Raw genomic sequence first — 23,190 nt, 5'->3', positions numbered from 1 at the left:
CCAGCTTATCCCATTAGGACGTAAATTCTGAGGATAGGGACTGTCGACACTTTGACTACCTATATTTGTACCTCTGACACATAATGCTTAATAAGTAAATCCTCCCCTCCCCTCCTCCTCTGTCTCTCTCTGTCTCTCTCACAGACACACACACCCCTCCCTCATAGGATCATAAATTTATAGCTGGAAGAGATCTTGGAGGTCATTTAGTCCAAACTCTTAATTTTAAAGATGAAGGAACTGAGACCCAGAGAGGTAAACAGTGACTGGCCCAAGGTCACATGAGGTAATGCTCAACGCAACATGGTTAATATTGAATCTCTTTGCTTTCATGTTGGTTTCCTTACCTAACCATCCCATTTTCATGAGGGGCATGCCCATTCTTCCAGTTTCTCAATCCAGAAAGCTAGAAGCCATCTTCCACTTTTCCTTTAGTTCCTATCTGCAATATCACCAAAGTCTTATTATTTTTTGAAATGACTCCTGGATTCACCCTTTGCTTTCTATTTTCACTGCTACCACCTTACCACTTCTTGTTTGGATCTGATTACTATGCTAGCCTTCTAGCTAAAACCAGGTAGAGACTCCCTACTCTCAATCTCTCATTTCTCCAATCCATTTTGAATAGTGCAAGATTCTGTAAAACAACTTCCCCCTCCTTTTTTTGAGGCAATTGGGGTTAAGTGACTTGCCCAGGGTCACACAACTAGTAAGCGTCTGAGGCCAGATTTAAACTCAGGTCCTCCTGACTCCAGGGCCAGTGCTCTGTCCACAGTGCCAACTAGCTGCCCCAAAACAACACATTCTTAATGTCAGTCTTCTGACCAAGAAACTATTATCTATATTGTCTAAGACTAGATCATCTAAACTGTCCCTCCTGGCTTTCAAGGTCCTCTATAATAAGGTCCTACCTACCTCCACTCTAAGTACTGAAGATCCACCTCTTCCTCCCAACTACATTTCAACACTCACTTTGCTTTGATGGGAATCAAGTAGATCATATTACTGCCTCATACTCGTTCCTATCTCTGATTTTGTAGATCTCACTTTCCTTGTCTGAAATACCTTCCCTGCTATATTCAATTTATACAAATTCTACCTATCATAGTGGCAAAGAATTCAAAACCAAGAGGGTGCCCATCAATTGGGAAATGGCTCAAGAAGTTATGGTATATGACGAATGTGATGGAATACTATTGCACTATAATAAATGAGGAAGGGGATGCTTTCGCAGAAATCTAGGATGATATGCATGTACTGAGGCAAAGTAAAGTGAGCAAACCAGAACAATTTATACAATAATAGCAATATTAAATATTATAATTAATATAATACAATATAAATAATAGCAATATTCAAATAACTTTGAAAAACTTAGGAACTCTTTTCAACACAATGACCATTCACCATTCTAGAGGACTCACAAACTCATGCTGAAACATGTTAAGCACCTCCAGATCAATTATGTGATAGACTCAGAGTACAGATTGAATTACACATGTATACATGTATGCATGTTACACACACATTTATATATTTGAACATAGTTATGAGTATTGTTATGTATAGTTATGTTATAGTATAGTAATGAGGGAATTTATTTTGCGTGATTATACATATTTGCATTGGATTTTGTTTTCTTCATCAATGAGTGGAGAATAGGAAGGTAGGAGGGAGAGAATTCAGAACTGAAAAACAAAATCAATTTAAAAAAATAAATTCAAATTAGCCTTTAAGGTCCATCTCAAATTGTACCTTCTCTGTGATGCCTTTTCTAACTATTCAAGTCCACAGAGATCCCTCTTATCCCTGTATACCTAACAAAACTGAAATTAATACTAAACAATTTATCATTGGTTTCATGTGTAGGAGGGTGGGGCTCTGTATATATGCATCTGTATCCATTATAGCATTTAACAAAACATTAAGCACATAGTAGGCAAACTAATAAATATTTGAGTAGTTGATTACTCGTGCATCCTACCATAATTCTCTGGGAGAATTAGGGCAGAGTTCATCTTTTGGGGGGGTAGGGTGGACCTCTTATACCAATCTCATGAGGCTGTTAGCAGAATCAATTGAGATGAATGCTGTGCAAACCTTTAAAATGCTTAAAACTTATAATTTTCTAACCTTAATTTCTAAAAAAAAAAAAAAAAAGGATTTTGCAAGTTCACCACCAATGAACTACTTTAATGAAATCCAGAGGTGGGGCAGAAAGCTCTTGAACTAATACCACCAAGCAATTTAAGTCTAATTTCACTTGGTAGATAAGCCAACATATCTGATTTAGACAGTGAAGCAAACTGGTCAGCAGAAGATTCTGTGAAGAAAACAAATACCTTACAAAGCCTATTCTTTCAGATGAGCTAACTTATCGCTTATGCAGGGAAGGTATTGTGGAACAATGACAAAGAACTGGCCTTACAGTCAGGAAGACCTTGGTTAATATTTTCAACTTAAAGTTTTGCTTTCTATTTAACTTCTTTTTAACACTGTAGTGGTGTTTAACATGGAAAATTCTGTATCCAAAATATATTCTCCACTGTGACAGATGAGAGAAAAACAAATAAAAGTAAAAATAATTTTAACTAAATTGTATTCTATAAATACCATCAAAGGAAATTCACCAAAAATGATTCTTTCTCCCTATGTTTGGATACATTCCTATGAAATTTATAACTACTCTGAATCATCACTGTAATAAATTATCTAATAAATCTCAGTATGAACACATTCCCAGCAAAATGAAAGAAAAGTGAATCCTGTACTCTGCAGCATAAAGAAGCCTTTGTTTGAATAGGCTAAGTAAATAAGGAAATGAGTCTTTGGGCAGAAGTTGCTACTTATTTTCTTCTGTAATCTATATTATTGTTTCATGGGGCAGTGTATTTTTACACAACTTATTTCTACAATCATTTATTTGGAAGGTTGGCTATAAATGTTTTTAAACAATAAATATAAATATTTCTTTCATATTTTAAAGCCCTCCATGGGATTGAAAAGATAAAAAAAGTTCTTGCTTCCCTTAGTCAGGCTATACAAAGTCACACTGAAAGGCAATGGGATACAATGGAAAGCACCCAGGACTTGGAGTGAAGAGACCTAAATTACAATCCAGGTTATTTAGTTGTGTGAGTATCAAGGAAAGTCACCTAACTACTGACTTTTATCTCACCTACAAAATGGAGATAGTAATACTGGCACTATCAACCACATAGCATTGTTAGGAATAAATATTGCTATTGGAAAGCTACATGGGGACTGAGGTTCTCTTCCAGATGTGGATTTTCAGCACACAGGTGGGGGGCTCTAAGCTACATGGTTGAGCACCGTGCAATAACACTGAAATTGCCATGTATTCTCCTCTCCCCCACTACTTCCAACTTCTTTGTATAAATTTAAATCCAGTTCACTTGCAAGTGATGACATCACCTTTCTGATGTCCTTGGTCCTCTTTGAGAACAAAGGACAAACAACTACTACTAGAAAAAAGTTTTGTTCCAAACTACTGTCCAAGGAAACTTTCCACTTCTTGAAAGCCTCTAACAATATGGTAGCTCCAATTAAAATAAAATTTTTGAGATCACTACAATGAAGTTGAATCCTCTTCTCACACAAGCTGGAGAATAGGAAGGCAGATTATATACACTGTCAGACTAATCACTGTATGAGCTGACTTTGTTTTTCTCCCTTTGATACAAAAGAACATTTAAATCAACAATGGGGGAATTGGGACAGTGTCAGTGCTCTATCTACTGTACTTACAGCTGTTATTTCACATATGACTTAAATTTTATATTGAACCTTAAACTGACAAAGTAAACTTTTAAGCTAATATTTAGAATTTAATGGATGTGTTACTTTATCCCTCTGGCACTCTACTTCATACCCACCCATGCAATGATTCTTTTCATATAGCTTCTCCAAAAAAGGGTCTTTCCAACATTCTCAAGGTCTTCTTTTACTCTCTAGAGTACAAGTGTATCACTTGGGGTATCTGTCATTTCTCATTCTGACCCATCTCCTTTTCTAGTTATCATACACTCCCACACATATATCTCCTTGAATTTTGTGTAATCTCATGCACGTTTATTATTGCTAATTTTGTTACAAGTAAATAAAAATTATCATAAAGTACTTTGTAAATTTCATAAAAGTATCAAAATCAATCTATTTTCTTCATATAACTAAAACGACATTTCATTTTTAAAATAAGTTTTACTGGGCCTTATTGTTTTAACATCAGTCATTTCTGCATATGCCATTCCCCAAAAGATTTCTTCAGTGGCTACTTGCCATTCCTCTTAATCTTTTCCTGTATCTACGAAAGCTAGAAACAATGACTCAAGTCATTCCCGTCCTCTGCAGGAAAAAGAGTTGAATATCTGGTATGCTAGGACATATACTGCATACTACTATGCTATTATCATGGCAGTAAGGTGCTATATTTCCCCTCTCCTTCTATAAGGCACATAAGAGGCAGGATGTGCTACTAAGCTCTATAGCTCCAAGGCTTAGTACTAGAACCCACTTATGATTTGAGAGACAAACTGCAAAAGAGCAACTAGAAAGGGATGGAGTGCACTCAATAAAACATTTCCATACAATGAGTATCAGATGGGTGGTATAGTGTCTTGAAATCTAACATGGTCTAGGCATTTTTCTAACAAGCAGTGGCTCTTCTGTGCTTAAATAGGCAAGAATGCAGTAAGGAAGTCTAAGTGTGGGATAAAAACAAATCTTGAGTCTCCTCCTAGTGAACTAGGGCTGAACTTGGTCCCACTTAGCTATCAGCTACAAGTGTATTATTAAATTTTAGATTTCAACAATGCGACAAAGTCAATGTGAAAAATGAGTATTAGACATTATTTACAAAAAAAAGATGAAAGACTCTTGGAATAGTAATCATTACACAATCTTACCACATTATTCTTAATTTTTTATATTTTTATTTATATCAGGAAATTGTATAGTCTTCAAGCCACTAAGAGAATCATTTTAGCATGTGTATTTAAAGCATTAACAAAAGTATTTCACAAAAGAAGTCAATGTTACAGTACTACTGAAATGAGGCATAGAATAATTATACATTTGTAGGTTATAAACATAATACATTCATTTGAAGAATAAACATTTAATGCAAATAACATTTTGGTTAAAATAAATATCATGGTAAATGTTAACAGCAACACCTACAGTATATGGATACCAGAAAGGTGTTTTGTAATAGATACTATTTAGAATGGTAAGGCATTCATGAAATGGTTTTTTAATAATTTTTACTAAATTGACAATCATCACATACTATTGAGCACTTTATTTAAATAGGGGCATGCTTCATTCACCTTTCGTAAACTTTTGTATATGAAAAAAGTTACACCAAATTTTTATTCTTTGGGTAACCTACCACATCTAAGTGTTAGACTCAGATGTACCTTCCATTTTATTGCTTCTGAAATCAATTTAAGAGCTTAGTTTAGTCAATCATAAACTGAAATATAAAGAGAACATTTTGTAGGTGTGTTTAGAAAGTCAACCAACTCATAATCATCTCCATAATTTCTTTGAAATGATCCCTTTGAAAATTAAAATTTGACTTAACACAGTGGTTTATTCAGAAAAATAATATGCACATTTAAGTTAAAATAATTATACAATCTATGAAACATATAGCTTCAACATATAAAGTGTGGTGAGGGTCTTCCTCAAGCATTATCTTCTACCCCCATATGGTCTGCTAGCAGACGATATATTAAGAATGGCCAAATTTTTCTGTACAAGGCACAGTGGATAGTCAAGCTAATGAATTTTAGAACTGTGTGTTTTTAAAAGACCGCAGGAAGGGAAGAGCATTCTGTTCCTACAAGAGAACACTTCATCTCAATCACTTTTACAGCAACATTAAAATGAATATGACATCAATGGTCAACTAAAATGATTCAGTTCATAATTCTGCAGATAAATTTCTATGTATGCTTAAAAGTGTAGTCAGGGCAAAAGAAATAAATTACATTTAGTTTCAGGGTAAAAGACAAGCAGTTTTTTCACATTAAAATTAATATATCAGAACCCCAAATGCCGTAGATTAATTTTTAGAAAGATAAAATCATTTTATATCATGAATACTTTATGAATTTTGAAGTTTAAGAATTGATTGAAAACCTGTCTGTATATTCAAGGTTCAGATTTTCACATACTTGTAAGGTAAAGCATATTAAAAATGATGGGCAAGATTGTCCTCTAGTGTATTTCCTTATTGCACATGAAGCTTCTGTGTTAATATAACCTACTCCAATATTTTACAGTAGAACTGTGTCTCTTTGTGATGACTAAACTTAACATTCTCTTTTGGCTCAAAAATTCTATTCAAGGCACTGGGTACAACTGTCAAATGCACATTAGATCAAAGACATACCAAAACAATATTTAACTGCAGGTGCTTTGTACTCTGTAGATTTCTTTAACCTGAAAGAAGCTTTAAATTGTGTATTATCTTCATATGTGAAGGCCAGAACACAGGACTTCTCTTGAATCTTTTCAACAAAAATGATGATCTCATAAAAACTTGGGTTGAAGTAATGACCTCTTTTATAGCTTTAAACATATGCTAAAACACTATCTCAGTATTCAAATAATTGAAGCTGTTTGCATCAACATCCACAGGTGCTTTATAAAACATGTCCTTTCTTCCTCACCATCAAAACAAAACAATCATCTATGCATACACAGTGACCAATATCTTAAAAAGTAAAAGAACATATACTGAACTTGCTATTCGATTCAAGAAAATTACTAATAAACTCAATGTACTTAAAAAGGGTATCATCAGCATGTACTCTGCACAATTGAAACATCAATGAATAAAATGAACTTTTAAAAATATAAATAAGAAAGCAACTGCTGCAGAATATAAAAAATATTTCTGAAAGGGACAGATCTTACACATCAGGAAATATAAGAATAAAAACATATGCTTACATTATAGTGCACAGTTATATCTTATCACTGGGCTTATGGATTAAATGTATTTAAATTGATAAAGGAATTCAAATATAGTACTGCAAAGTCATTCAAAGAAAAAGTTTTAAAATGTACAAACAATGATAAAAACACACAGGAAGCCTTGGGCAACGTGCAAATTTTAAAATGAATATCACACCAGCCAAACAAATCCTTAACCATTTTTTATGGATTCATTTATACCATTTCAACTAAAGGAAAATATAAAATATACATAAACTCATCAGTGTCCGACTCACATGTTCCCCCCAAAACTTTCACATTTCAGAGCTAATTTTTAATACATAAGCTGAGAAATTACAAATGTTCAAATAGTTTTGTCTACACTCAGAAGTTAATTTCAAAACTGCAATACATTAAGGACTAATACAGACACCTCCAACTTTTAAAAATTATACAATTATTTAAAAGTTCACAATCGTGCTTATCCATGAATGATGAAACAATAGATGAAACACATGCTTAGAGAGTTAATATGACATGTGCCAAGCTCCACCATCATTATTTTGGCACTTGATGTGTATCTGAACACAATTTTATCAGTAGGAAAAATCAAAGATGTTTTGAAAACACTTAACCATGCCAAACTGTAAAGTTCTATTACTTTCCAAATTCTAATATTAAAATTTCCTTATTCCCAAAATGCTTTTTGTATAGGTAAAGGAAAATTTGAATTGGTACAAAATGAAGCTGATATGAAAATTGGTTAAGGATTCAAAGCACATCAGTCAGCTCTGAAAAACTATACTTAGCACACAGAGAACAGAGGGGGAGGTATGATCTGCACAAAAATACTTGAACATTTTCTGGTTCTATTCTTCATGATCTGCCATGTGCTCAGCTGCTTGCAGTACATGCATGCATCCGTTTGGCTACATCATAAACATAGGTTATATCTGGTCGCTTCTCTGGATCTGGGTTGATGCACATATTTACTAACTGTCGTAGCTGGAAAAAAAACAATAAAAAAATCTTAATACCAAAACCACATTAGATACCAGTACTATAGTGGTGAGATGCTTATTGAGAGAAACTATGTATACTTACATTTTTATTCTAAAAATGCACTATGCCAAAGGACAGACATTTGAGTAAGTATATAAAATTCTAGAGTTTCATTTAATGGCATTTTACACTTATACGAGAAAAACTTGTAAACATGTAAAGTGCATATTTTTTAAATGCAGACTAGATACCTTTACTAAAATAAATATTTCTCAAAGAAGTTTGAGCCTTAAGGCATAATCACTAGAAACTTTCGATTTTTAAGTACCATGCTCTATATTGAACACTTGAAAACATTTATGAGGTTTAAAAGTCATACAAGATTTATTAGAACATATGACTAAATACCTGTATAAGATGAATGTTAATAAGCTCAGAATCAAAAGGAAATGATATACAATGATTTCAACTATGTAAAGGAAAGTAATATCAAACATGAACAAAACTCATAAAAAGTCAGTTGACAACTTTGGTACAACCTTGTTAAATTAGTCAAAGAATTTTAGAATCTTGAACACATATACACAAAAACACCCCCACTATAATGAACCAATAAGTTGTCATCTAAGCTTTGCCTGAAGACATCCAGTGAGGTGTCAGACAGCTCATATTTCACTTCTGGATAGCCTTCATTGTTAAATAGCTTTCAAGAAATCAAACTTAAATTTGACTCTTTTTGGCTTCTTCTCTAGACGAAACATCACTAATTTTTTCAAATGGTTCTCTTACGACACAGACTCAAGATCCTTCACTACACAGGTTGCTCTCCTCTGGATGTTCTTCATCTTATCAATTTCTTTCCTTCAAACTCAATGCAATACTGCACATGTAGTCAGTCAGATCAGGGCTGAATATCACCATGAGTATCACCTCCTCATTCCTGTAAGCTCTGTATCTCTCAGTAGAAAGCTCCTTCACTTTTTTTGGCAGTCATGTCACACTGTTGATTCATATTGAGTTTGTGGTCCACTATAACCCTTGGCATTTTTTCAAACAGGTCTTTAACTACGCATTCCTTATCTTATATTTGTGAAGCTTTGTACGAGTGATGGACACCCTACCTTGTAAATCTCAGCTGGAATAGAATCAGCACCAGGTGCTTTGCCACAGAAAAGGAGCCAATGACCTTCAAAACCTCTTCTTCAGTTGGAGCTTCAGCTAGGGAGGGATTGACTTCAAGCTGAGGTAAATGGTCAACGGCTTCAGCATTGATTGATGCTGGTCTGCTGAGAACACTATGGAAGCGTTCAGCCCGTCTCCGTAGGATCATGTCCTTATCACTAATCAATGTGGCTCCATCGGCACTGAGTAGTAGAGATGCACCATAGGTCTTTGGCCCACAAATAGCCTTCAGGGCACCATAAAAGCGCTTTGGATTATTACTATCAGATAAAACTGAATTTCATCTGCTTTCTTACTGACTTAAGAATCCTTCATCTCTCTAAGCTTTGCTTGTACTTTACTTTTTACCTTGGTAGTATACCTTCCAGGGATGTATGCGCTGATAATGAAGTTGAAGCACACATTGCCAGAGCTAGCTCAGTGTTTGGGAAGCTCCAAAGGAAAGTATGGGAGAGAAGAGGTATTAGACAGATTATCAGACTGAAGGTCTACAGACCTTATTGCCGTACACCTGTGAAACCTGGACAGTCTACCAGTGCCATGCAGGAAACTGAAGCACTTCTATTTGAATTGTCTTAGGAAGATTCTGAAGATCATCTGGCAGGATAAGGTACCAGACACTGAGGTCCTTAACTCGACCTAAACCCCCAAGCATTCAAACTCTGCTTCAGAGAGCACAACTCTGATGGGCTGGCCACGTTGTTCAAATGCACAATGTATGCTTGTCAAAAAGACTATTTGATGGAGAACTCACAGAGGGCAAACATTCACATGGTGGACAGAAGAAGCGATACAAGGACACTCTCGAGGTCTCTCTCAAGAACTTTGGAATTGATTGTGTGACAAGGGAGACATTGGCACAGGACCACTCAGCATGGCATGCTCACATCAGAGAAAGTGCTGTGCTCTATAAGCGAAGCAGAATTGAAACAGCTCAAAGGAAATACAGGATGTGCAAGTTTGGAGCATCTTTGTGCCCGACCTTTGGTAGAGCATTCTGAGTTCATACGGGCCTGATCAGCCAGTCGGACACACTGAATCTTGACTCAAGCATAGTGATATCATTTTGGTCGTCTTCGAGAACAAGGGACAACAACCAACCAACTGTTATGAAACTTATTTCTGAACTCAATAAACATTAGAGTATATTCATCCCTATGAAATTTCAAAAGAACAACTTAATTTAACCAATGCCTTGCTAAAATCTTAGTCAAAGGGTATCTACATCATTCTCCTGACCTATTGCTTGGTAACTGTTTAAAATAAAAGGAAATAAGGTTTGGTTGGCATGACCTGTTCTTGCCAAAGTCATGCTGATTCTCCGTGATTGCCACTTCCTTTTCTAGATGTTCATTAATCACCTCTTTAATAACCCATTTTAGAATTCTGCCAAAAATTAAGGTCAAGGAAATTGCCATTAGCTTGCAGATTCTAGTCTCTGTCTTTGAAAGGCAACTAGGTGGTACAGTGGATAGAACACTGGACCCAGAGTCAGAAAGACCTGAAATGAAATCCAGCCAAAGATACCTGCTAGCTGTGTGACCCTGCGCAAGTCACTTAATCTCTATTTGCCTCTCTTTCCTCTGTTTCACACTCTCTCTTTCCTCTCTGTGTCACGCTTGTTATCTATTTCCCAAACTTATTACCTACTTCCAGGTGGTCTACTGTAAACTCTGATGACAAAACTGCTTCTGTTTCTCCCTCAACTGATATTCAACCAACGATCTCCATCATGCTTTTTCCTTCTAGCTCTTGGATTTTTCCACGAATATAGCTTCTTAATAAGCTCCTTACACTCCCACACCTTACTGCTATTTCTTTTGAATAAAGTGTACCTATCCAAAGCCATATTTCAGTCAAAGGTTTCATCCACTAAGTTTCATTGATATCTATCAGCTAAAAATTTTCTCCTTGCATTACGACCTCTATGCGTAGTCTTTTCTTCATCAATCTTTTGCTTCAATATTACAGCTGCATTTTCTTTTTTAAAATGCTGTTTTGTTTGGTTATGGGAGTTGAGTTTTTTGTTACTTTTTTATTCTGATTGACTAAAAAAACACTCCCAAACAAAACCAATTAAATGATTGTATATCTGTGAACCTATCTCATATATGCATTATATTGACTAGAAAATGTCTAAGGTCAATTTTGAATCTGTTTATAATTATCTAATCTAATCCCCTTCATTTTAAAAGATGAGAACTAAGCCCAGAGAGGATAAATACTTTGCCAAAAGTCATAGACATAATAAGTAGCAGAATCAGAATTCAAAACCAGGTGCTCAAATTTCAAATGCAACACTTCCTCCACCAGACCACTGGATCTCAATTCATTTCCCACACAGAAGTGGTATATTTCTTACCATCCATTATATCTGGAAAATAATCCATACTTCCTTATTGAAATCCCTTCCTCAATTCAGTCTTTAATAGGGGATTAACATGAATCCCATATGATAGGCATTCAGATAAAAAAAAATAAAAGGCAAAAAGAAAAATTTATACACTGAAGACATCATAATTTTGTCCTTAGGCTCTTCCCGTTATGGTACCACTTTAAGTACGAACTGCATAATAAATTAAAGGTTTTTGGTATTTCAGTAACTAAATCCTATATCTGTGGTCCAAGATTGACCTACTTTATATTTAGTTCTTCTCTAAAGTAAATATAGTGAATCCCTAATTTATAAATATGCTGTTTTCCAAAAGGTTGAATATAAGTCAGTTATTTGAAATGTGGAGGATAAATTCACACAAAAACAAAGTTAAATTTGGTGGCTAGGTTCTCTGGCTAGGCCACAAAAGCCCTCTTTTAACTATAATCTATAACAGAGATAAGGTGAATCTGGCAGTTATTCATATAGACTGAGTCAGAATTCCAGTGTTGAAGACAACTACTAACTGTACAGCTCAGTCAAGGATGGCTTTAAGCCAAAGACAGGAGAGAGGGGAGTCTGAACTGGGCAGGCAAAGGACAGGAAGAACACTGAAATGGATGACATGAGGGAGCAAATGAATAACAGAACCACTCAGTGAGCTGAGCAGGGGCAGTAAGACAGGTACAAGTTCACATACAATAATTATGAGTTTTCTGAATAGTTTCCTTGAGAATTGGTAGCTAAGGGCTTTCCAGGGCAGCCCCACACCATGCTAAGGCAGAATGCTTGAACCTTCAAAGGGCCCAGCTTCCTAAGGGGTCTCAAGGTTCTGTGTATGTTGTTTTTTGCTCTTTCACAAGAATAATTAAATTCAATGTGTCTCTGAAATGCCTCATATATCCATGAGTTTATGGGGCTATAAAGACAAGAATAAAGGAGTCCCTTCCTTCAAGGGGCTTACATTCTATCAGGGAAAACACATGTACACAAATAAGTAGATTCAAAGCATACACAAAATAAATGTAAAGATATTTCAAATATTCGGATGGCTGTTTTCTGAAAGAAAAATCAGATCTGATCTCCTTGGTCCCAGGGTGCAGAACCAGGAGCAATATGGAAAGGCTGAAGGTTTAGGATTACTACAAAATTATGACATTATTTCAAATAACAATTACTCACTTTAAAGTTTACAAAGCACCTTCCTCTTTAAAGCCTTGTGCAGGGGGAAAACATAAGGAAAAACATCAGAGCTATAAATGAGTGGCATGAGATCCCTGGGAAGGAGGAAGAAAACATCAAGTAACACGGAATATACTAGGAAGTGTCGAGAGCATTCCTGCCTAGGTCTGGACTAGATGGCTTCTGAGAACTTCCAGCTTTAATATTCCGTAAACAGCAATATAGTTCAATCTTCTTTTTTCATGAGAAAACGGAAGCTCAGAGATTAGGGATTGAATGACCTGTTTAAGAAAATGGAGCAAAGCATGATATCCTTTGAGGTAGGAGAAAGGAAGAATTTGGGGGAGATATTTTAGGACAGACTGACTCTCTGTTCATCTCTATACAGTGGAAGGTGTTTGGGATAACTTGAGTAGTCTGACCTCAGCACATGGGTAGAAAGAAGAGGGACAAAGACGAAGGCCTTAGGAGCAAATTTTGCCTGGATGTGGAAGAGTAATTTGGGACATTTTGAACTTAGATATTTATAACCAATTTCAAATCTAGGCTCAGACACTTACTAGCTGTGAGATCCTGGGCAAGTCGCTTAACCTCTGTTTGCCTTAATCCACTGGAGAAGGAAATGGCAAACCACTTTAGTAACTTTGCGAATAAAACCCCATATGGGGGTCATAAAAAGTCAGACACTACTGAATGACTGAACAATAAGTTTATAATTTGGATAGCGGCCTTGACAACTTGGGTAATGTTCTAGGGAATAAATAAGGGATAGTCAAGGCTGCCTTTAAAATTTTATCAACTACAAGATCTTGTCAGTTATATCTACAAGTTTCCTAAACTACTACAGGTGTCATGTGAATATTTCTCTCTAGGAGACAAGCAGGATGTGATAAGTAGGGCATTTTCTCTGGCTGTCCTCCACAGCTGGAACTCTCCCCTCCTTCTGCTCCCACTGCTGACCTCACTGCCTTTCTTTAAGTCCCAACTAAAATCCCACCTTCTATTAGAAGCCTCATCCAATATCTCTCCATTCTAGTGCTTTCCCTTTTTCAATAATTATTTAGCCTGTATATACACTTGCTTTGTATATATTTGTTTGCATGTTGTCTCCCCCATTAGATTGTAAGGTCTCTGAGGGCAAAGACTGTCTTTTCTCTTTCTTTTTGTATTCCCAGAGCTTAACAGAGTGCCTGGCATATAGTAGACATTTAATAAATGTTTAATCATTGATTGGTATCTGTTGGTTATGTTGAAGAAATAAACAGAAATTATTTAAAAATACTCTTCAGTACCAATTTTAAAATTTCTATTTGCTTCATTGTATCCACGTAGAGCAAGTATTTTCTTTCCAAAAAATCCTAATTTAAAATAATACAAATAAGTACCTCACAGAGTACAAGGAACACAAATCTGTTACTCAAGGCAGTGTGTAAACTGAGTTTTGTAAATGGACTCATATTTTAGTGCACCAAAGGAGTTTTATGTTTAAAGGAATACTACAAATTCTTTGCAATAAAATTATTTTTAATCCAATTCCATTTAACAAACACATGGTGAGGAAGAGAGGGATATATATGACTCCCCCAAGCCCAGGATGTAATCACATAAAGTTAAGGGGAAGATAATAAAACATTAATTTTTTTTAATAAAACTAAGTGCAAAGTGTCTATGTTTCATATTCCTTAAGAAGCATGAAAAAAGTTTCCCTGATTGCAATGGATGGGGGAGAACCAATCTGCCAAAGTTGCCAAAGACTAGCCTCATCCCTGGTGGCTCTTAAAAAGGTAGCTTGCCAACTCTGCCATGAATTGAGGTGGTAATCAACAGTCCAGGCAGGAAGCAACTTTGTAGAATATGGAATGTAAATGACCACTGGCCCTCCACCAGAGGGTAGCAGGAAGGGGTAGGGGATTGCCCTCTCTTTCTTCCTTCCCAAAGGCCATAGCAATTTTCAGTGAAGCTAGCGGACTAAAAGGAGACACCCCATCCAGCAGGGAGCAGAGAGAAATTGCTGATGTAGTCAGAGTAGAAAAAGGTTTTTTTGGGAGGGAGGGGTGCAGTCCTGAAAATATAAAAGAGAACTAACTACAAATTCAAGAGAGAACCAGTCCTCCTAAGCACTCAAGAAATGAGCTAAGGCAAAGAACAACTCAGGGAAACCAGATAGGCAATATGCCCAGCAAAGATACTACACCTAAAGAGGGAGAATCACAGGGATCATACATGAAGAGCGAGGCCAAAAGTACAAATGCATTTCAGGTTGAGTTTTCTTAAAATGCTGAAATTAACAAAAAAAAAAATTAGAAGCATCTGTGGAACACTCTGGGCAAATATGACTTCATAAAAGAGAACATTTTCTTCTTCAATACCAAGTTACTACTTTTAAGATGTTAATATTCTTCTCTAAAATAAATGTACGCTATAACATAAATCCTGCCAAAAGCAAGTAGAGATAAAGTCAGTCTCATGATTTCTATGTACCTCCTCCACCAAATACTGTCATATAATATGTATTACTTATGTATTTTTTTAAAGTTCATTCTGTTAAACACAGGATAACAATGAACTGCAGAATACCATTGCATAATCAAATACTACATTGAAATAAATAGTCTGATAAACTATTTTTAGCATATAAAAACTGAACAAAAGAGACAGTTTAAGAATTCATAAGAAATATGGAAATCCAGAAAGGAAATTTTTTAAAAAAGGATTCCAAAGTTAAAACAAAGTAAAACTTCTAATGCCTAGTATATAGATCTATTTATATTTAAATTGTAAGACAGTAAGATAATTTTCTAAGAATTTATCTTTTCAAAGTAGAGGGAAATGTTTATGTATTTTTGTCAAGGGGCATCAGTTCTAATATTAATATAACAGCAAAAGGGACTGTATTAAATACACTAAAAGAAAAAGAACTCCAATAAATCCTTGCCAAGGTAATAGACCATTATCTATCAATTTCAGTCTTGTCCAGATAATAACAATAGAGCTTTTTGTGTAAATATGACTTCAGGTCACTATACATTTCTCAATAGAATACTAAAAAGTGGTATTATTGGTACTGTTCCCTTTCCCACTCCCACCTAATCTCTCTGAGACCAATTATGTTATGTCAGCCTCCCAGATATTCCCAATTTCCATCAACCCAAGGACAAATATTTTAGTGTTCCAAAGTGGGTGTTAACACCCCTTTTGATTTAAATATATACACAAAATCATTAGATATTGCTAACTTGTATTGGCAATACACTAATGACTGACCAATAGGAAAGCAACTAATATTACAAAGCTATATAATATGTATATTTCATAGGAATTGGATAATTCCATGCCATTTGAAAACTCTGGAAGACCTGCAGGACAAGTTAGAAGGTTTTGCATGATCCCATATGATATCTAAAACAGGGCACCAATTTGGATTCATTTCTTCAAGAAGAAAGTCTCCAGGGCCACTTCAGAAGGATATGTGAACAGAGACCCTACTTAACTATGCTTTTTAAAGCAAAAATAGGCCTTTCAGAGATCTTTAGAGATTTAATTCAACATGGCAGATTTCAATAACGTGGTCAGTCCATGCTACAAAGGATTCAAGAGTTCATACACATAAAAATAACTTTTAGGGAAAATTTTTGAAAAATTTAAATTTATTAAAAAACATCAAATGTTAAAAGTAATAGTAACATGTGAATAAGGGTTCAGTTACATAGCTGCTGCAACACTACTATATATTTTTTCCTTTCTAGAATTCAGAAAATTCTCATTTTCAGTTAATATTTCCATGTCTAAGCTCAATTATGATAAAAACTACAGATATATAGATCTACTTCTAAAAGATGAGTAGGCCACAGAATATGATTAGCATACACATATTTAAACACTCTACAGAGAATCTCTTGGGAAGAATTCATAAATGGCAATTAACATGATAGGGTTTAATTTCAATTACTCCTGTGAATACATGCACATACATGTTGTTAAGCAGTTATTCAGATAGGTGTTAAAAAAAGGATATATGGAGAGTCTCCAGATGAAATACAATTTTATAAATTTAGTTTAATTTCATTTAAAAATATACAAAACAACACATGTGACTTTTTTCTTCTCTTCTCTCCTTTCCATAATAGTTCTTTGATATGAGATAAAACAAAGGTCAGGTGCCTTTTTCAATTCTTCAATTTTTCTTTAAAAAAAACCTGTTCATGCCTCAGGAGTAGGGGACATACATACGCACATAAATACATGTAAGTGTGTATGTTATGTAGTCTTACTTATGAAAACTGGATTGATAAGCTACATTTTTAAAAATGAACTTGAAGTATGCCATACTTTAAAACTCATATTTTCCAACTTTATTCCAGTCATTTGGACATAAGGATGTTAAAAAAAAAAAAAAACTTCACCTCTAAAAACCGTTATATAATTGGTCTACATCCAGAAGTAATTTTAGAGCTCTATCAGTCCAAATAACTCATTTTACATATGAGGAAACTGAAGACAGAGAGGTTTAATGAGTTATCCAGTTTCATTCTGCTAGTTAATGGGATAGAAACAGCATGATGTAGCAGACAGAACTGGCCTCAGAGCAGGGTACTTTGACATTTACTCACTGTGTGACCTTGGCCAAGTCATTAACTCTTTGTATTCTAGTGACTTTCTAAGGTACTGAGTTATAGAGCAGTTGCTGATTTACACTGGTTAAATTCCAATTTGCATTGGAAGAAATCATACGTTGGGGCCAAAAAAAAAAAAAGATTACTGGTCAGTAAACCAAATCCCCTAATGCTTTCTTAAAAAAACCAAAAGCAGGTTTTTAATATGCTTCTACAGTAGCGAGAGAACCAGAAGTTTTTTTTTTTTGTTATTGTTATTCAGTCATGTCTGAATCTTTGTGACCCTGTTTGAGGTTTCCTTGGTAGATATTGGAGTGGTTTGCCATTTCCTTCTCCAGCTCATTTTACAGATGAGGAAGCTGAGGCAAACAGGGTTAAGTGACTTGTCCAGGGTCACACAGCTAGTGTCTGATGCTAGATTTGAACTCAGAAAGAGGAGTCTTTCTGACTCCAAGTCCAGCATTCAAGCAACTCAGCTCAATAAACTTACTATTTGCAAGGCACTTGCCCTAGGTGTTATGGATACAAAATCAAAACCATAAAATGCTCCCTGATCTCAAGTGGCTTACATTCTATTTCCCATCCTTCAGAGCACCTATTACAATGAAGAAATTTCTCATACTATAGAAAACAGCATGTCAGGTGTATGTGTAATCAGTTGCAAATAATTTTAATACACTTTGCAATTCCCTTATTCTGTTATTTACTTAAATAACTGAAAGATATTAGTAACTAAAAATTTGGGGTGGTAAATTATTCTTTCTCACTCTATGACTGTGACTATTTTTTCCCTCTATGAGGTACTTCTGGTGAAGTGACCATAACATGATGGATTCAGCTTTGGAGGCACCTTAGGGATTCTCTAGTCCAATATCTAAATTTTATAGTTAAGAGAAACTGAGGACCAAGAAAAGTTCAGTGATTTCCCCAAATTCACACTGTGACCAGAGGCAAGATCTGAACCCAGCTCTGACTCTATAGCCAGTAGCTCCTTCCTCTGTGCCACAATGTCTCCCAAAATTAATGTAGCTTCTACTAAAGCATATACTTACTAACTTCTATTTATGGTCCACACCAAACGAACTACAAAAGAGTTACTTTACAGAACTGGATAAAATCATTACAAAATTCGAAATAAAGTGGCTAGAATCTCAAGGGAAATAATAAAGAAAAAAAAAGTAGGAATGAAGAGGACCTATCACTGTCAGATCTTAAATGAGATTACAAAGTAGAACTCATAAAAACTGCTGGACATTATTTTTAAAGAGTATTGCAATGGAACAGATTAGATAAATAAGACCCAGAAGCAATCACACATGGCTACCCAGTGTTTGATATACCCAAGAACACAAGTTACTAGGGAAGGACTTGCTATCTGACCACAATTTCTATGAAAAACTAAAAGTGATATAGCAAAAAAAAATTTTTAGAACATTATCTGATACACACCACAGTAAGCTCCAAATGGATATTCAAGTTAATTATATAGCAAATTTTTAAAAAAGAAATAGAAAACAGACAACAACTTACAGGGAACTCAATCAAACAAAGGACAAAAAATATAAAAAATTGTAAACTATAGCACTTTGAGAGAGGCAGAATAGTGGACACACTTGGTTTGAAAAACATTTCTTTTGGATGCAAATTAAGTTCTTTTATTTACATTATAATTACTGATCTTTTACTTTCATTTTCTTTATCTAAAGAGCATGATTCTTATAGGCCACACTCACAGTTTATATACGTCAATATTCTGTATGACATTTAAGAAAAAGTATGGTGTACATATATGAATTGGTTTATTCTCCACAGCTGAACCACAGAACATGCCAGTCTTTTGCACAATTTGCATTAGGTTTTATTTTAAACACTTGGGAAATTCAAAGATTTTCACTACATAGTATAAAACTAAAAAAGTTACTGATTTTTCCTACTGAAATGAAACTAAAGAACCAAGGAAGGTACTACATGAACAAGTCATTTCAACAAAAACACAAACCTCTCTCCTAATTCAATTCAAGAGAGCACCTCCTTTTGAAGCACCTACTATCTGCAAGGCCTTTCCTAGGTCTTCAGGATGCAAAGATGAAAAACGATAATCAGTTCTTGACCCTTAAAGCGTTTACAATATGATATGCATAACTTTTAGTTTCTCATCTCTCCAAAGGCCACAGAAAAGTAAATAATTACTAGATGGTAGAAGTATATGAAGGCATATTCTTAATAAAAGCAATCTGTGTTCATAAAAATGTTTTAGGTGAAATACTATCATTGACAATCCCCACATAAACAATAACATAAATAGCCTAAGTGTAATAAGGAGGCAGTATGAATGTGATGAGTCGGGTACTGGATTTGAAGGTAGGAGGGGCTGGTTTGTAGCTGATAATTATTAGTGACATGACCATGGACTCTCTTAGTTTCAATTTCCTCATAACAATAACCATAGTACTTACTTTAGAGGATTTTTGTGTGGTTGAAACAAGGCAATATTATACTTTGATAATTTTAATGCATTCTATAAAAATCAGCTATTATGATGACAATGATGTTACAGTGGAATACTGGTACCATTACTTGTCCAAAATATAGGGACATGGTTAAAATGTAGTAATAATGGCATTGCAAAACAATGTTTTTATAAGTTTTTAAATATTTATTTAAGATTAAACTTTTTGAGGCCTTAGACAGCTATTTGAAAGAAAGTAACCTTTTAAAAAGTCAATGTTATAAAAGTTAATTTGCTTTTGGGAAATGAGTCTAAATCATTATAAAATTAATACTACTTTCTTTGTGATTATGGTACAATTAAGCCCAGATAAAGAATAAATTTCTGTAGATAATAACATACTATGACTCTGAGCAACAAGTCTTCAAATCCTAATCAAAGCAATAAAACTTTGAGCTTCTAAATTAAATCACTAAGCTTCATTTTTTTCTTTTAAAAAAATAGGGCTAATGATTCTGAGTAATTTAATAATAATTTTGTGAAGATAAATAATTACAGGCAAGGTATACTAGAAATATATAATTCTCCATGAAATGTTTATCTCTGTTTTAGTAAATTTAAAGCTACTATAAAAATATAAAATTTCCTCTCAATTAATTTGAACTGTTGAATAATTAATCAAATATGATTAAGCATATATTATGTACTAGACACTGAGCTTGGTGTTAGGATGCGCAGATGAAAAATACTGTTTCTGACATCTTAGGAACTTACAATTCAATAAGTAGAGAAGGAAAATGGATATATTTATGCAAACAGGTATAATACAGAGTAGAGAGAGAGCCAAACAAAATGTGCTAAGAAAATCTGCAGAAGGCAAAAAATGCTTTTGACTAGTGGAATGAAGAAAGGATTCATGGAGGTGATATCTGATTGGAGATGTATGATGCATTTCACAATTGGCAAAAATGAAGAAAGAATAAGTTCCTCTCATATTACAATAATATAATCTATTTCTTCAAAAGGGAGTACACTGAAAAATAGACAGCCAATACTTTCTGAAGTAAATTTCAGCCTCTTTTTGTGAAGTTCTTTGGTTTATTATCACTCCTCTCCATTTAATTTCTTCCAGTCCTCAAACTTTAACCATTCTATTTACTAATACCAAGTTCACCTCCTGATGGGCCCTTTCATTCCAATTTTCCACTTCTTTCCACTTTCACTGATACCCTCCATACTCTTGAACATACTTCTTCAAGCTCCAAGGCTGAAACAGAATTACTGAAGGCAACTAAAGAAAGAAATGTATTTACTTAACCTTTCTTGTATCTTCTCAACAAACCTAGTATTAATGAATGCTGAAAAATCAATTTACAAGTATTTATTGAAACCATGAATTGTATAGCCTGCATAATGTCTAGTATTAAAATGTTAAGATATTAAATTATGTATTTCATATTTGTTAAGTAAAGTAATACATTAGCAGCTATATCATACTGTCACCTCATAAGTGAGGTGATCTTTGCCAGACTTTGTTTTTAAATTTGTTTACAATCTAATTACTCATGTTTTTTTAAAATGCTATGTAATTTAATGAATAACTTTTTTTGGGGGGGGGGGGAAGAGTGGTTTGTATCATTTTGGTGTTCAAAATAGCTTATAAAAGAAATTTAAAATGCTATTGAGAAAAAAGTCGATTTTTATTTTTTCAGTACATGGACACCAGATGTTTCATGCATGAAGATGCTTCCTTTTGGAAGATTTAAGAAAATAGTTTTAATGCTGTTACTTCCTCTACCTTTACCTTCTGCTCTTCGCTAGCCAGTTTCTAGTAATTTCAATTTCAAGAACTCTTGCATGACCAAATTCAAATTAAACTAGGAGCCAGTTGAGGTAAAAAAAAAAAAAAACATTCTCTGTGACCTATCAATAGGAGAATTTTTTTAAAAAGTAGAGCAATTCTTCAGTTTCACATATTAGCCCAACATTTTTGGGGAAAGAAAGAATTTTATTCTCTAAGAATGACACTTTAAAGGCATCTTTAAAAAACTATAAAGCATGAATTTTCTAACATTTTAAATAAGGAGGTTTAATTTAAAATAATTATACAAGAGGCTTGTCATCTGCCTACAACATGAAAAGTGTCAGTATTTTTAAAACCAAAGATCGGACATATCAGTTAATTATCTATAAAATCTTTGCTCATTTTTATTTGTATGACTATATATTTTAATACATAATATTGCTATAAGAAACCCAAAAGAAACAAATAGGAATTTTATACCTGAGAGTCTTCAAAACAGTGACAACTATGTAATAAATATTTGGGGGCTTCTAACTTTTAAAGCTTTCTATCACTAGGGTATGAAAAATTTAGCCTATCCACATTAAATTATTTCCAATTCAAGTGGTCTCTATACTTTGATATTTGTTGCTATTCTCTGCCATGCTTCAATGGACAACTTCAAATCTAATCTGGGTGGCAGGTCTATATAAAAGTCAATTTTATAAGCATGTGTTATATTACATTTATATTAACTGGTAAATATAGTGATTTAACAACACCATAGAACATTTGTAGAAAATTACTTTGCTTATAATCCACAATTTTCAAATAGTACACAGTTTTGTTGAGCTTTGGGACTACTCATTTATACAGACTGATGGTACACAGTGAATTTATTCTTTAAATTCATCCTTAAAGATCATTATTCGGGCTCACTACTGAACGATGCCTAACTTTACCATTTACTAACTTAATAGTGCCAAACTAAGTGCAGTTTTAAACTGAGTACAGTGAACAAAATGCTTATGATATTACTCTAACAACTCAGCACTAGTTCTATTCGGTTCTTTGCTAATTGTAATCTTGAATGATTTTTTAAAATCTTAAAGATTAAAAACTACAACTGTTCATATTCAAAGAAAAAATACTTATATTTTTATACAAAAAACACATATGCACATATGCTCCCTTATCCTGGAAACTGATTCAGAAATCTAAATGAATGAAAGGAACATTATTACATAGCCTGCAATATTTTATATATGCCATTTCTTATATATACAATATTTTACATATATACCTAGATATATGATAAGTTTTCTTTTTTCTAGGTATAAAAACTGATTTATCCAATATGAGTGATCACACTGTCATTCTGGAAGAACAAAATATAACATGTTTTGCTTTGTATCTTTTTCCCCCAAACTGGAAACTATATAGAGTGAAGTAAAAAGTGGAATCTATTTCCCTTTCCTAACTCTAAGACCTTCTATCTGGGCCAGACTTTGATATTTGCCCCTTGGCTGAGAATCCGTATATCCAACTTCACACTTAGCTCCAGTGAAGTAGCCCTGCAGGCAGGCCGACTTCAACGAACCACTAGTGGTATCATCATTAAAATCCTGCTGAAGGTCAC

The 23,190-nt window shown here is 34.3% G+C and overlaps 1 protein-coding gene across 3 annotated transcripts in view; it reads right to left on the bottom strand.

The window, feature by feature from the left end:
• Positions 1–4,935: 4,935 nt before the first annotated feature.
• NEK7 (NIMA related kinase 7) overlaps positions 4,936–23,190 on the bottom strand; it is a 200,820-nt gene continuing 182,565 nt past the window's right edge. For all 3 annotated transcript variants that reach the window (XM_036756145.1, XM_036756146.1, XM_036756147.1), the window contains one exon: positions 4,936–7,971. In XM_036756145.1, coding sequence (XP_036612040.1) covers positions 7,861–7,971 — 111 coding nt within the window. In that variant the 3' untranslated portion in view covers positions 4,936–7,860. The remainder of the gene's footprint in view (positions 7,972–23,190) is intronic.

The sequence above is a fragment of the Trichosurus vulpecula genome, chromosome 4 (genome assembly GCF_011100635.1).
Source record: "Trichosurus vulpecula isolate mTriVul1 chromosome 4, mTriVul1.pri, whole genome shotgun sequence".
NCBI lineage: Eukaryota > Metazoa > Chordata > Mammalia > Diprotodontia > Phalangeridae > Trichosurus > Trichosurus vulpecula.
This window is presented reverse-complemented; position numbering and strand designations above follow the sequence as displayed.